General features: G+C 43.6%; 1 protein-coding gene across 2 annotated transcripts in view; it reads left to right on the top strand.

The window, feature by feature from the left end:
- GALNT11 (polypeptide N-acetylgalactosaminyltransferase 11) overlaps positions 1 to 13,128 on the top strand; it is an 86,819-nt gene extending 73,691 nt beyond the window's left edge. For both annotated transcript variants that reach the window (XM_075550209.1, XM_075550210.1), the window contains 5 exons: positions 309 to 461; positions 3,466 to 3,684; positions 6,650 to 6,754; positions 11,982 to 12,119; positions 12,323 to 13,128. In XM_075550209.1, coding sequence (XP_075406324.1) covers positions 309 to 461; positions 3,466 to 3,684; positions 6,650 to 6,754; positions 11,982 to 12,119; positions 12,323 to 12,454 — 747 coding nt within the window. In that variant the 3' untranslated portion in view covers positions 12,455 to 13,128. The remainder of the gene's footprint in view (positions 1 to 308; positions 462 to 3,465; positions 3,685 to 6,649; positions 6,755 to 11,981; positions 12,120 to 12,322) is intronic.
- The last annotated feature ends 503 nt before the right edge of the window (positions 13,129 to 13,631 follow it).

Here is a 13,631-nt window from a genome sequence, read left to right as displayed (position 1 = left end):
CAAAGAAATCATTAGTTCCGTGTTCTCATCTTCTAGACTTGCCCAAACATAAAAACCCTCCTGCCATCCATTGAGTTTGTTCTGACTCCGAGTGACCCTGTAGATGTAGCCCGTGACCTAGACTGAGCCTTTCTGGAACAGCCAGCCTCGCCTTTCTCCCAAGAGCAGCTGGTGACTTCGAATCCCCAGCCTTGTGGTTAGCAGCCACGGGTAACCCGCTAAGCCCGCCTCCAAGGCTGCTAGATCAAGTGCTCCCCACAGGGAAACAACTCTGAAGCAACTGTAATGCATATTTTGCATTTCTCCAGATCTGGATGTGCGGGGGCAGGCTCTTCATCGTCCCGTGCTCTCGGGTGGGACACATTTTTAGGAAGAGGCGCCCGTACGGCTCCCCTGAAGGGCGGGACACCATGACCCACAACTCCCTGCGGCTGGCTCACGTGTGGCTGGATGAGTACAAGGTGCGGTGGTGTTTCTGGGACCCGGGGCTGGGGGATGACTTCCATTGCCTTCCTTTTCGGTCTGGGGTATTTGTTTTGTTTGACATTTCCGTGTAGGGCCACGCCGTTTCTTTTCTCTCCTCTTCACATGTATCGACATGACTAACCTCATGTGACTCTTCATTTTCCAAGTGAACAATCAACGAAAACGTAGCCAGCCAGAGAGGATTCACACAGGAGTCCAGGGGTGCTCCTAGCCCCAAGGAGTCAGTCTGTGGCAGCCCAAGGAAGAGACATCGTGGGTAGCTTTCAAAGGCGTATTTATTCTCTTCCAATGGGCCTCTCTCCAACGAGTGCCCCGCTGTCGCCTCCACGCCCGCGTTGCTGCCTCCTCCTTATATCCCTCAGATCTGGACGCTGCCTCAGCTGGTAGGACCACATTGCCACAACAGCGAGACCCTCCTCCAACCAGCATGCCATCTGCATGGGCAGGATAAATAAGACTTCAAGATGTTATTTACTTATTTCCAACACATATTTTAGGCGAATACCGTTTAACCTATACCAGGGTGGTAGTGACCCACGCAGCAGGTTTCCCAGATCAAAGTTCTCTCCACACTCAGATTCCTTTTTCACGGCGTTGGCATTGCACCAAGGGTGCCAAACAGTGGACTCCAACACTGGCATCCACCAAGGCAATGGCACCATTGCACCCTCCCTGCCGTGCACCCAGCAGGTAAGGTGTGGGAACGCCGACCTCATTCGGAATGTCATGATGAAGGAAGCAGAACGGTCAGTCTGCGCACCTGTCATCTTAGTCTGCGTGACAAACGGGTAAGTGCACAGGAAGCGTGTTGGCTGCATTCTGGTTTCCAGGAAAAAGCCTTCTTGCAGGGCTGTTTGAGTTACGAACAGAACCTAGTGCTTTTCTGAAGGAGCATCTCTTAAAAATAAAAAATGCCATTTATTTCTTGTAATTGGTGATACAAAACCCAGCCCACAACACAACAAAGCACGACCTGGCCCCGCGCTATCTGCGCAAGCGTTTCTGTGGCTAAGCCACCGCTGAAGCTCCTGTGTCAATCCCGCTAGGTGAGAGTCTTCTTCTTCTTTTTTAATCATTTTATTAGGGGCTCCTACAACTCTTATCACAATCCACGCATACATCAATTGTGTGAAGCGCATTTGTACATTCGTTGCCCTCATCATTCTCAAAACATTTGCTCTCCACTTAAGTCCCTGGCATCAGCTCCTCCTTTTTTCCCCTCCCTCCCCGTTCCCCCTCCCTCATGAACCCTTGATAATTTACAAATGAGAGTCTTCTTACATTTGGCTTATCCTCTACTGTACCAAGTATGACATTATCTCTAGGGACTGGCCCCTCCTTATAACTGGTCCATCGTAAGCGAAATGAAGTCTCACTGTCCTCACTTCGAAGGAACCTTTTGCCCATACTTCTTCCAAGAAACTCTTTTTTTTAACTTGGCAATCCAGCTGTATTGCATAGTCTTAGCCAAACCTTGTAATTCAAATACATCAACTTTGCCTTCATTGTCCCGCGTCCACAGACACTTGAGGCGTCCGAAGCACCACAGCTTGGGTCGTGCACACCTCAGTCTGCACAGTGACACCTTGGCTGTGAAATGCTTTCAAGAGGCCTTTCGATCCGTGATTTCTTGACTGCTGCCTCCAGGCATTAATGGGCGCTTCCTAGCACTTAAAAGCACAAGAGATTTTGTCGTGTAGACTTCAGATTTTAATGTAAAACTGTGAAAACTTCTGTGGTAAGAGTTCATATTCCATTTGTAACTAACCTTCAAGTTCTTGAGTTTTGATATACTATCAAAGAAAAATAGAAGTCATTATCTGAAATAGATATTAAAATATTTATTCCCTTTTTAACTTCATATTTGCATGAGATCATTGTGTTAGTCCGGGTAGACTAGAGAAACAAATTCATGGACACTCATATGTGTGTAAGAGAGAACTTTATATCAAAGAGCAATTTTACATTAAGAAAACATGCCAGTCCAGTTCATGTCCATAAGTCCGATATTACTAGTCCATAAATTCCTCTTTAGACTCACGCAGCCATGCAATGATGCAGAATGTAGGTAGAGCACAGGCCAGTGGATGGAAAGTAATGTGTATCCAGTGGTGGTGGAAGCATCTCAGCGCTTGTGTGGGTCTCCACGTGGCTCTTCCAGCTTGAGGGCCCTGGCTGCATCAGTGTAGCTCCATCAGACTTGTCCTCATGAATGTCTTGCAGGGAGTGAATGTAGCTGGCCTCCAGTGAGCTATTTATCTCCTTTGTGCCACCAAATGAGGTCATCAAGCTGCAACCTGATTGACAGGCTAGACTCCACCCCTTCACTCTTAATATTTTCAAGTTGACACCAGATTATGTAACTACCACAGTCACAATTTTTAAAATATACTTAAGCCAAAATAATATAATAGGTTGCATGTAGATATGAAAATTCAGCTGGTTCCTATTCTAGACATTTTAAAAGGTTTACTATAAGGTCGAACAATACCACCATTCTTCTAAATTTTAGTTCTGGAAAATATGGTTCTTTTTCTTCAAAGCATGATATTGTGTTATAATTATTGTTTTAATTAATTAAAACATTAAAAAACCCTTAGTTTAAAATCTAAAGTGGTACCAATAGGTATAAATCACAAATAAATCCTCTTGGGATTGTCGATATTTTTTAAGAATATAGAACCCTGAGAACAAAGATTTGAGATCACTATTTCATCTACAGCACATTTTGATATATTTTGATATTTCTCAATTGTATATTTTACAATTAAGATGCCTTCTCATTGGTAGTTAAGCATGGGACTTAATTATGCCAAAGATTTTCACTGAGACATTTTTCTGGTAACATCAAGAGAAACCAACATAAAAAGTATAGGTCATCATGCATTGTTCTCCATTGTTCTTTAGCCCTAACATGTAATGCTTGGTATTCTTTTTTAACAAAATATCCTTTTATTCTCTCTTTTTTTTTTAATTCAGGAGCAGTATTTTTCCTTGAGACCAGATCTGAAGACCAGGAACTATGGGAACATCAGTGAGCGGGTTGAACTGAGGAGGAAGCTGGGTTGTAAATCATTTAAATGGTATTTGGATAATATTTACCCAGAGATGCAGATATATGGGCCCAATGCCAAACCACAGCAGCCCGTTTTTGTTAATAGAGGGCCCAAACGCCCCAAAGTTCTTCAACGTGGGAGGGTAAGAAAATAATCTTGAAATGTTTCTTAGAAGTTGTAGCTTAGGAGATGCTTCAACACACCCATAAACTGTCATAAGTTACACGGAGGCTTTTCAAAGTATTTCCTGATAGACTACAGTATACCCTATGTTATATTCTTGTTACAGGGCCTGAGAAATTTAATATCTTTGTCGTTAATATTAAGACCCTTTATACATCAAAGGATGCATAACTGCTATAAAGTGACATCCTCTGACAGCTTTTAAGAGAGTTAATACACATGTAAATATGCACATAAATACAGCTTCCCCACTATCTGAACGGAAAGTGTTTCAATGTAACCTTTTGTAGCTAAAATGGCTTAAAGCAAAGAGGCAATTACTGTTCATTCATATGGGAATATTTTCTGAGTGTTCCCTAGCCCCACCTCCTAAACATAACCCATCACTTCATACCAAGTAGCACATAAAACCTAAAGTAACACTTACCACATAGTGCTTGTTGACACAGTTCAAGACATGGCAGCTTGGTGCCCAGATACTGAGCCTCGTTTCCCCAGGAAGGTGCTTGGCGATGCCAGTCTCATGGCGCAGGTGGCGTGCTGCAGACAAACCTGGAGCATGTTGTAATTTCCCTTTTTCGCGTGAAAATGAAAATCCTTTCAGGCTTCTTTCAGTTAAGGAAAATAGGTACTAATGAATGTCTTTCATAAAAGCAAAATGGTATAAAGCAAACTTTAAAAAGTGGGACATGGGAAACCGAGAAGCAAATGCAGTGGAGGTGTAATGTTACAATCCAAAGTCTAAGTACCCCTCCAATCTGGCCAGGAAGCACACTGGCCTCCCACATCCTTGAGAGCTCTCCCTTTTGTAACTCAGTCACAGTTGTATAAGGGGTGGTAGTGGTGGTGGTGATGTGTGTGTGTGTGTGTGTGTTGATGTGTGTGTGTGTGTGTGTGTGTGTGGTGATGGTGTGTGTGTGGTGATGGTGTGTGTGGTGGTGTGTGTGTGGTGATGGTGTGTGTGTGTGTTGATGGGTGTGTGTGTGTTGATGGGTGTGTGTGGTGATGGTGTGTGTGTGTTGATGGGTGTGTGTGTGTTGATGGGTGTGTGTGTGTGAACTTGCCTTCAGATGGGTGTGTGTGTGTGGTGATAGTGATGGTGTGTGTGTGTGTGTGTGTGTGAGACCTTGCCTTCAGAAAGCGCAGGGTAAATCTCGTTGCCACCCCATTGCCCCTTTTGTGCTACAAAGAAGGCACTTCTCCCAGGCCGCTTCCCAAGGGAAAGAAGGTAGAAGTAAGCCTAGCGTGTTCCTGCGCCTGCTCTCCCTGGAGGAGCCTCGTGCATTGTGGGCCATGGATTGGGCTGCTAACCGTAAGGTCAGCAGTTTGAAACCACCTGCAGCTGAGGGACAGGAAAGAGGCTTTCTGCTGTAAAGATGGACAGTCTTGGAAACTCGCAGGGCTCTTCTCTGCGCAAAGCATCCATTTGAGAGGGAATTGAGTCTATGGCAGTGGCTTCGGTGAAAGTTTTGGTTGCTACCTTCTGAGATTGAAAAAAAAAAGATGTTCATTAATTAGGTATGTTCTTGTTAAGTAGAAACAGTACCAGTGTATAGCCAAGTAGTTGCAATTCCTCATTTCTCGTGTCTTCCCTTGCACTTTGAATCTCATTTAGAGCCGACACGGACCCTGTACCCACGTTAGATTAGCCCTTTCCCTAGTGTTCTTAGTTCTGCCTCTCTTTTATGTCTTATAATATCTTTTTCCTTAGCTACTGGTTTTTTTCCCCTTTGAACTTTATCTACTGAAATTTCGTCACCACATTTGTTTTGCTACTCAGCTCGTTACGTTTTTTTCTCCTCATACTGTCATCTTGCCATCACTAGTTTAAATAATATTGCTGGGATGCTCAGTATTGACATGTATTCTCGTTTATTTATCCGAGTGTTTATTGAATGCCGGCTGCAAAACCAGGCACTCCGTGTGCGCTAGGGCCGCAGTGACGGACACAATGACCGTCCCTTACTGGAGGGTGGGCAAGAGGATGACAGAGATGAAATACACCCAAATAATTTTGTGATTATGACAAGTGCTGTTTCTAGTTGAAAGGAGGACAGGACTGTACGTCTTACATTCTAAAACTATAAGAAGCTTGAGGACAGTGGAAGTACACTGCCCTCGTCTTGGGGGCTTTTCAGAGGGTGATGACCACAGTAAGAGCCGGGGGCTCTGGGTAGGGCTGGGGCATTTGTCAGGGGAGCAGGCACCCTGCTTTCTAAACCCTAGGGGAAGAGGGCTGCGGGAGCCCTCAGAGCCTCCTGGGCCATGGTGGTGGGGAGGTTTTGCTTGGTTTCAAAGCTCAATAGGAAGCCATTAAAGGGGAGTGGAGAGTGGGTAAGCAAGAGACCAGAAAGCAATCATATGAAACCCACTTTGTAAAAAGAACGTGGAGAAGATTTATAATAAGTAATTCATTACATGCTTGTAGGTGCAGTGTTTTTAATCTGCCCTTGGAATTCCCATTGCCGTTAGAGTCCGCAAAGAATCCAGATTGAGCATTAAATTCAATTATTATGACAATTTTGCACTTTTGCATTCTATTTGCTCCTACTTAAATTTTTGGTTCTTATTCCTCAATTGCCTTGTAAGGATCTTTAGGACAGGGATGTGTGTGCTTCCTTCAACCCCACAGGAGACAGGTGAACTTGTGTTTTTAGGTAGGGTTTCTACTTGACCATGGTCATTACACGCATGCAGTGGAAAACTGCCAAGAATGTGGTCCGGCTTGCATTGGTCTTCCCAGGTAGTGAGGTGAGAACTCAGGAATGAACCATACTTACCTTTCTATGACTGTCTGCGTTCACACCTGTGGATTAATACCTTCACGTTCCATTGAAAACGTCCGCTGTAAGCATCCTACAGCTTCTCTGACATCCCGGTTTCTCAGTGTTCCATGTTGTCAAGAGCCCTCTCTCCTTTTGCAGCTCTATCACCCCCAGACCAACAAATGTCTGGTGGCCCAGGGTCGCCCGAGCCAGAAAGGAAGCCTGGTGGTGCTGAAGGTGTGCGACTATGGTGACCCGAATCAGGTGTGTACCGTCGGGGGCCCAGGGCCAGCACTTGGGGCTTAGGAACTGAGATAAGTTTAAGACCCTGATTTTCCTAAGATTCTGTCCATTGTCAGGAAGAACGTGAGTGTATTGAGCATACAGGCTGCAACAATGTATTTAAAACGGCAAAGGAAGTGCACCTTCTGCCTGAACAGGGATTAAAACTACATTAAAGGAATCGGGGTATCTTTTATGGAGTTTCCTAATTTGCACTGCTTGATCAAAAGAAACTGCAACGTAATTTTGACACGTTATTCACAGAATTTAATTTCAGGGTATATGTATCTTTTCACTAACATCAACATTTGAAAGGGATCTTTAAAAATGAGCCCCCCAAAACTCCCCCTAATTTTAATATAAAATTGTAATTTCAATCTGATTTTGTCTTATAAAATACTGTAACCTAACAGTGTTGGTAAATCTGCTGCCCAAGACCTTTAAAGTGTCGAAAAGCAAGGATGTTACTTTGAGACTAAGATGCGCTTCACCCAATCATGGTATTTTCATAAGCCCCTATGCATACGAAAGTTAGACGTTGAATAAAAACGTCTGAAGAAGAAGAGATGCATTGGGATTACGGGGATGGTGAAGAATATTGAAAGTACCAAGGAGGGCCACAAGCACACACACACTAGTCTTGGAAGAAGTCCAGTCCGGCTGTGCCTTAGAAGCGAGAATGGTGAGGCTTCCCTGCCAGGGCCACCTGAGACGTCTCTGCCAGGGTCACCTGAGCTCTGTGAGTGATCTGGAGCACATTCTATATGTAGGGCAGTTCAGACACCACATATTAGAAAGATGCGTGTTTGTTCGTCTTAAAGATTGTGTGTGTGCTGTGTGCATCCGTGTGTGTGCCACTGCTGGGTAGGAGTTGCTGGGACAGGTGTCAGTGTTATGGACATGAACGTATTAGAATTCTGGTGACATTTAAATGATGTAGATCATAGGTTTAGATAACTGATATTTACATTGTTTTAGAAAATACAATGATACCTTGGTTATCAAACTTAATTCGTCCCAAATTCATATTCAAACACCGAAGAGTTCAACAATTGAACATATATTTTTCCCATAAGAAATAGTGGAAAACCAAAATAATTGGTTCTGAGGCCCCAAAATTACACTTAGGAGTACATTTTTCCAGGACTTTCACACGAAGTTAGTAGCCCTACGTTGTGGAAATACCCCCTAAAACATCTAAACACAGCAAACACAGGACATTAAATATGCAGATACAGTACAGTAAACACATTTTGGGGGGGATTTTTGTGCTGGCCTCCTGGTGCACCATGAACCGGAGAGAAACCGCGGGAGGAGGAAAAATGGGACGTTCGGGAGGAGCCTCTCCTGACACCATGGCTGCTGGCAGTACACACTCTGGGGTCTTTTTGACCTTTCTCCCTAAAAGTGTGTCAAGTGACACCTGCTTCTGCCTTCTTTTCAGAACGTTCCCAAAGTGAGAGGCATTTTCATTTTCAGCTCCACAGTTACTGTTCGGTCTAGAAAGTGGCCACCTCCGTCCATGTAGCATCCATTTATTTTATTAATGACCTCGGGCTCTCACTCCCTGCTGGTCCTTCTGAAGACGCAGAAGTTGAGTGGCGAGCTCTGCACTGCGCTTTCACCGACTCGCCAGCATCCTCGTTGTCCACCTGGAGACCCGCCGACCCGACACGCTGCCCTCCACAGTAGGCCCCTCAGAGCTGTCAAAGTCTCAGTCTGTCACAGCTTCTGGCCACAACTGTCACCATGCTGAGTAACTGGTCTTGCAAGAGACTTCCTCCTGGACTTTGTCCACAAGGGGAATGCAGTGGAAGACATGAAAGTGATTGTTTCCCGATCTCTTGAAGGGGCAGCTGGGTGTCAGAGGTTATTTCAAACCACCACTGGAACACTGTGTTGGTGTACAATTTTTTTTTAAAATTAGTACAGACCTGCTGGTCCATGGACTGGTTGAGAGGAGTCATTTTGGGGGGGGCAAGAGCGTCACAGGGATGAAGGAGGTTTCACCATTCCACTCGCCCTCCAAGCCTGGAGAACGAGCAGGATCGTGTCCATTAAGAGGAGTGCTTTTACAGGCCACTGTTTCTCCCGCAAGTATTTTGGACCCTGGGCTCCAGCACTGCGTGTCTCCACTCAATGAAAGCTGTCTGGTCGCCCACGCTTTATTATCCACCCTCCACATCACACTTAACTTATTTTTCATTCTGTTTGGTTGTTTTAAAACCCATGGGTTTTCAGAATGGTACAGTAACATTGGCTTCACTTTAAAATCCCCACTAACATTCCCACACCACACAGAGGGAGCCTATCTTTCATAGGCTTGTGGCCTGGCATTGCCTTTTCTTCTTTAGTAAGGAAGGTCTGATTGGACATATTTTTTCCCAATTTCATCACAATTGAAGACTTGCTGAGGATCATTTGAAACCCTCAGCTTCCGTGTAGTCAGCAAATCCAGTCACGAATGAGTTGCGTCTTCATTGCACCCACCCTTCCTGCTACTGTGGCTGCCTGAACCTCTGCGTTTTTCAAACGGCCCTGGCTGCCACTGGGCCCCCATGACTGCCCAGCACTCAATTCTGCAACACTTCCAGTCAAACCACCTGGAGGCGTCTAGCCGACTCGCTCCTCGCTGTCTCAGATCCGCTGTTGCCGCCGAGCTGTCGGATGAACAGTCACTTTTCAGCCTCTTCCTGGTCTGAGTTCTTGGGTTTGTGGTTAAGATTTTACACCATTTGCTACAGCATCTGCTTCTGTCCCATTTTTGGTGGATCCCAAAGGAGGTCCATAATGTCCACTTTGCCACATTGCTAAGTCAGACAAGGGCGACCAGATTCAAACTGCATGGTGGGTTTTTCTGTAACAATCATGGTTCTCAGAGTTTTCCTCTTGGCCTTCCTGCTGGTGTTATTAACCTCCTTTGGAGCCATGGTGATGATGTTTTATACAGATACAGTGCAAAACCAACCCCACCGTGATGAATGTGTGGTGACACTTAGACTGAAGCATTGTCACCCCTTCGTTTCTGCAGCAAGACAAGGTGCAGGACACACTCTTGGCCATATGGATTGATAAATTGGATTTTTGTTTAGACTACAGACAGCGAACAGGAACTTTTTTGAACTTTGCCATTCGAAGAGGTGAAAAGTTCACGTTTGACCACCGAGGCTTCAATGGATCTGAAGTTTGAGTGATGGAGTTATACTAACCTATCTGCAATGATGGCCTTGTTGAGATAAATGGGGCTTGAGATCACGTAGAATTTTGCAAGACCAACGACTACTTTATGTTAAATGCCTTTATTTCAACACCATCAACAGTGACTATACAAAGGAAGGAGCCCAGGGGCCCAGCAGGGTAGATGTCAGGCTGCCAGCCCCAACATCAGCAGTTTGAACCCAGCACCTGCTACACGGGAGAAAGATGAGACTTTCAGCATCCCATACAGATTACCAGCCTTTGGAAACCTCAAGGGGAAAGAAAGTATTCTGTCCTATAGTTCTATCCTTAGTGACATTGGTACATGTGGGCTTCACCAGATGGAATACACAGGAATCAAGTTGACTGCCTGTGGGAAGAGATCATGGAGAAGCTTAATTCATCCAAAACCAGGCCAGCTATGAAGTAGACCCTCAATTGCTCCTTTGCAGGTGCAGGTTGAAGCTAAGAAAATGAAAACAAGTCCATGAGAATCAAAATGCAATCTTGGGTATATCCCATCTGAATTCCGAGAATATCCTCAGAACAGATTTGATGCGCTGAACACAGTTAGGAACGAGCTGTGGCATGACCTCAAGAGCATCATATATGAAGACTGCAAGAGGCTCTGAAAACAACGGGGAAGAAAGAAAAGACCCAAGGGAATATCAGCAGATACTGAACCTTGCTCTTGAACTCACAGTAGATGAGAAACTACCCCAAAACAGTGAACAGCATTTTTCAAAGAGCAGCTCAAGAAGTCAAAATAGAGCTCAAGAAGTCAAAATAGAGCATTATAATCAATCTGGTGGTAGAAAGCCAAAAAAAGAACAAGCACAGCACATCAGGCTGAAAGACTTGAAAAATGTCAAGCCTCAAGTTGAAATGTCGAAGAATTCTATGGACAAACTCTTGACTAATGCAGAAAGCATAAAAGGAGGGAAGAACTGTCTAAAGCTGTGTACCAAAAATAACTGGTTGATGTGATCAAGGACTGGTGACATTGATGGAAATAGTCCAAGCTGCACTGAAGGTATTAGCCAAAACCAAGGCTCTGGGAATTGGCCACATACCAATCAAAATGTTTCAGCAAGCTGATGAAGCATCGGAAGCACTCACTCATCTATGCCAAGAAACGTGGAAGATAGTTACCTGGCCAACCAACTCTAAGAACTTCCATGTTTGTGCTCCTTCCAAAGATGATAACCCAACAGAACGAAGATACTGAACAATAGCATCAATACCACATGCAAGTAAAATTTGGATGAAGATAATTTTTAAAATGGTTATAATACAAAATTGACAGGGAGCTTCCAGAAATTCAAGCCAGATTCAGAAGGGAAGCACAACAAAAATTATATCATTGTTAAAGTCAAGTAATTCTTGGCTGAAAGCAGAGAGTACCAGAAAGATACCTATTTGTGCTTTATTGAATATATGCAATACATTTGACTCTGGATTATGACTAATTATGGACATGAGAAGAATGGGCATTCCAGAACTCGTCAGCATGCTCATGCAGACCCTGAAGATTAAGAGGGCGACATTTGAACAGAATGGGGGGAACTGTACACTTGAAACTGTATGTCAGGGCTGCTCTCTCACTGTGCTCACCAGTCTGTAAGATGAGCTAATAATTTAAGAAGCTAGACCCTAGAAGTAGAAAAAAATGAGTAAATAAAATTTAAAAATTAGGAAGAAATGTATAATTATATTCCGACAATTAGTTAAATTCAGCCAGTTGGTTAAATTTAATTTACAGAAATCCAACTTCCACGTAGGTTTCTTCCTGAACGAAGACTTCACTTTCTCCTTTGTTGGCGCGCTCTAGGTAAAGAGAACCAAGTTGGCATCTGCCTACAGCGTACTCTTGCCCTTGATCTGTTTGTTTTATGAGGTCACGGAGGAGAAATTAATTTGTTTTCCAGGCCTGTTTGAAGTGGTACATTGCCCTGAGCTATATGTCCTATGTCTAAGGTTATATCTGGATTTTTTATCTGTTTTTCTTTAGGTTTGGGCTTATAATGAAGAGCATGAGTTGGTTTTAAATAATTTACTTTGTTTGGATATGTCAGAAACTCGCTCGTCGGACCCACCACGACTCATGAAGTGCCACGGGTCAGGAGGATCCCAGCAGTGGAACTTTGGGGTGAGAAACTTGCTGTTGGGAGGGTCTTTAAACCAGGCTGAGGGAACTGGTGAAGCTGGAGTCTGCCACATAGCACTGTCTCTTGCTTTTGAAGGGATATTTTTAAATGCTCCACATCTCTCCTGGATATCCGTGTCTTCTTTACCATGTTCTGACCAGATGGCTTTTAAATAAGAGCTGCTGTTGTTTTGTTTGTTTTCCAGAAGAATAATCGACTGTACCAGGTGTCAGTTGGACAGTGCCTGAGAGTGGTTGATCCTCTCAGTCCGAAAGGTTATGTCGCTATGGCGATCTGTGATGGCTCCGCCTTACAGCAGTGGCATTTGGAAGGCTGAGCTGGAAGCTTCCGATGGGAATGATGTGATTCAGTAGGCTTTGCTGCCTCTCAACAACATGATGCATTAGACGGAATATTGCCGGGACAAGGACATCCCTGAAGTAATTTCCTGGTTGAGCAGAAATGTCTTGGAGAGGGTGAATGATGCCCTGTCCTCCTATGGAGATGCCTGGGAAGATGAGCGGAGATAGGAGATTGGAGTCCCACGTGGCCATCAGTAGATGAAGAAGTACATCAAGACACTAATATTTCTAAGCTACCGTTAAGGAATTTCTTTCTTAAAGAAGGAAACCAGAATGTAATTTTAACTCTGAAGACTTGATTTTGTACAAAAGAACAAACCCCAGGAAATTCCATTATCTCCTAATTCCATCTCTTCATGAACCTTCGAAGCTCCCCTCATCTGCTTCCTTTTAATCTCTTTTAATGTTGGAAGGGTTTTTAGCTGACCAGGAACTTGTCATGATTTCCATTCTTAGAAGACGTCACAGGAGATAGCTAATTTTTCTTGCTTCTATTATCACTGGTTTGATATGTTCTAAAGAGATTTTTAAAAGCTGAGTCTATATTGCTTTTAACTTCAGAGACATTTAAATGATAATTAACCATTATAAATTATTTTAGATGAATGATGATACTACATTTAAAATAAAGAATCCTTTTGATTGTTTGCCTAGGTTTTTTGCTTTTCTATTCTTTGTCTATGTTGGGATCTCTGGTCTGAGTTCTATGTGTATGATAGTTATGATAAGAGATTCTTTTCAGCTTCGTTGATGAGTCAAGAAGCTAGGTAGCAATACACAACTTTCAGGATGAACTGCATAGCTTCTTGAGCTATATGAATTCGAGGCTGAAGTTAAGTGAATTTTGATACTTCACATTAAGTTGCCTGTGACATTTCCAGGTAGTTTAATTGAATAGGTAGTTGAATAGAAAAGTCAGGATGCAAGCAACTGCATTAGATAAGTTTGGAATTGTACATATATAGTGTAAATGCCTCAATATAAATTGAATTTATTTATTTTTAGGATTAGAAGGCAGTTCATTCCAATGGGGAGTGGTTAAGTAGGTGTTTGCTTTCACCTGTGGCAATCTGCATCCCTAGTCTTTCCTCCTTAAAACATTTTTTTATTAGAAAGTTAAGGTTGCATATTTTAGAGGTTGTTTGTTTTTAA

The sequence above is a fragment of the Tenrec ecaudatus genome, chromosome 5 (genome assembly GCF_050624435.1).
Source record: "Tenrec ecaudatus isolate mTenEca1 chromosome 5, mTenEca1.hap1, whole genome shotgun sequence".
Taxonomy (NCBI): Eukaryota; Metazoa; Chordata; class Mammalia; order Afrosoricida; family Tenrecidae; genus Tenrec; species Tenrec ecaudatus.
This window is presented reverse-complemented; position numbering and strand designations above follow the sequence as displayed.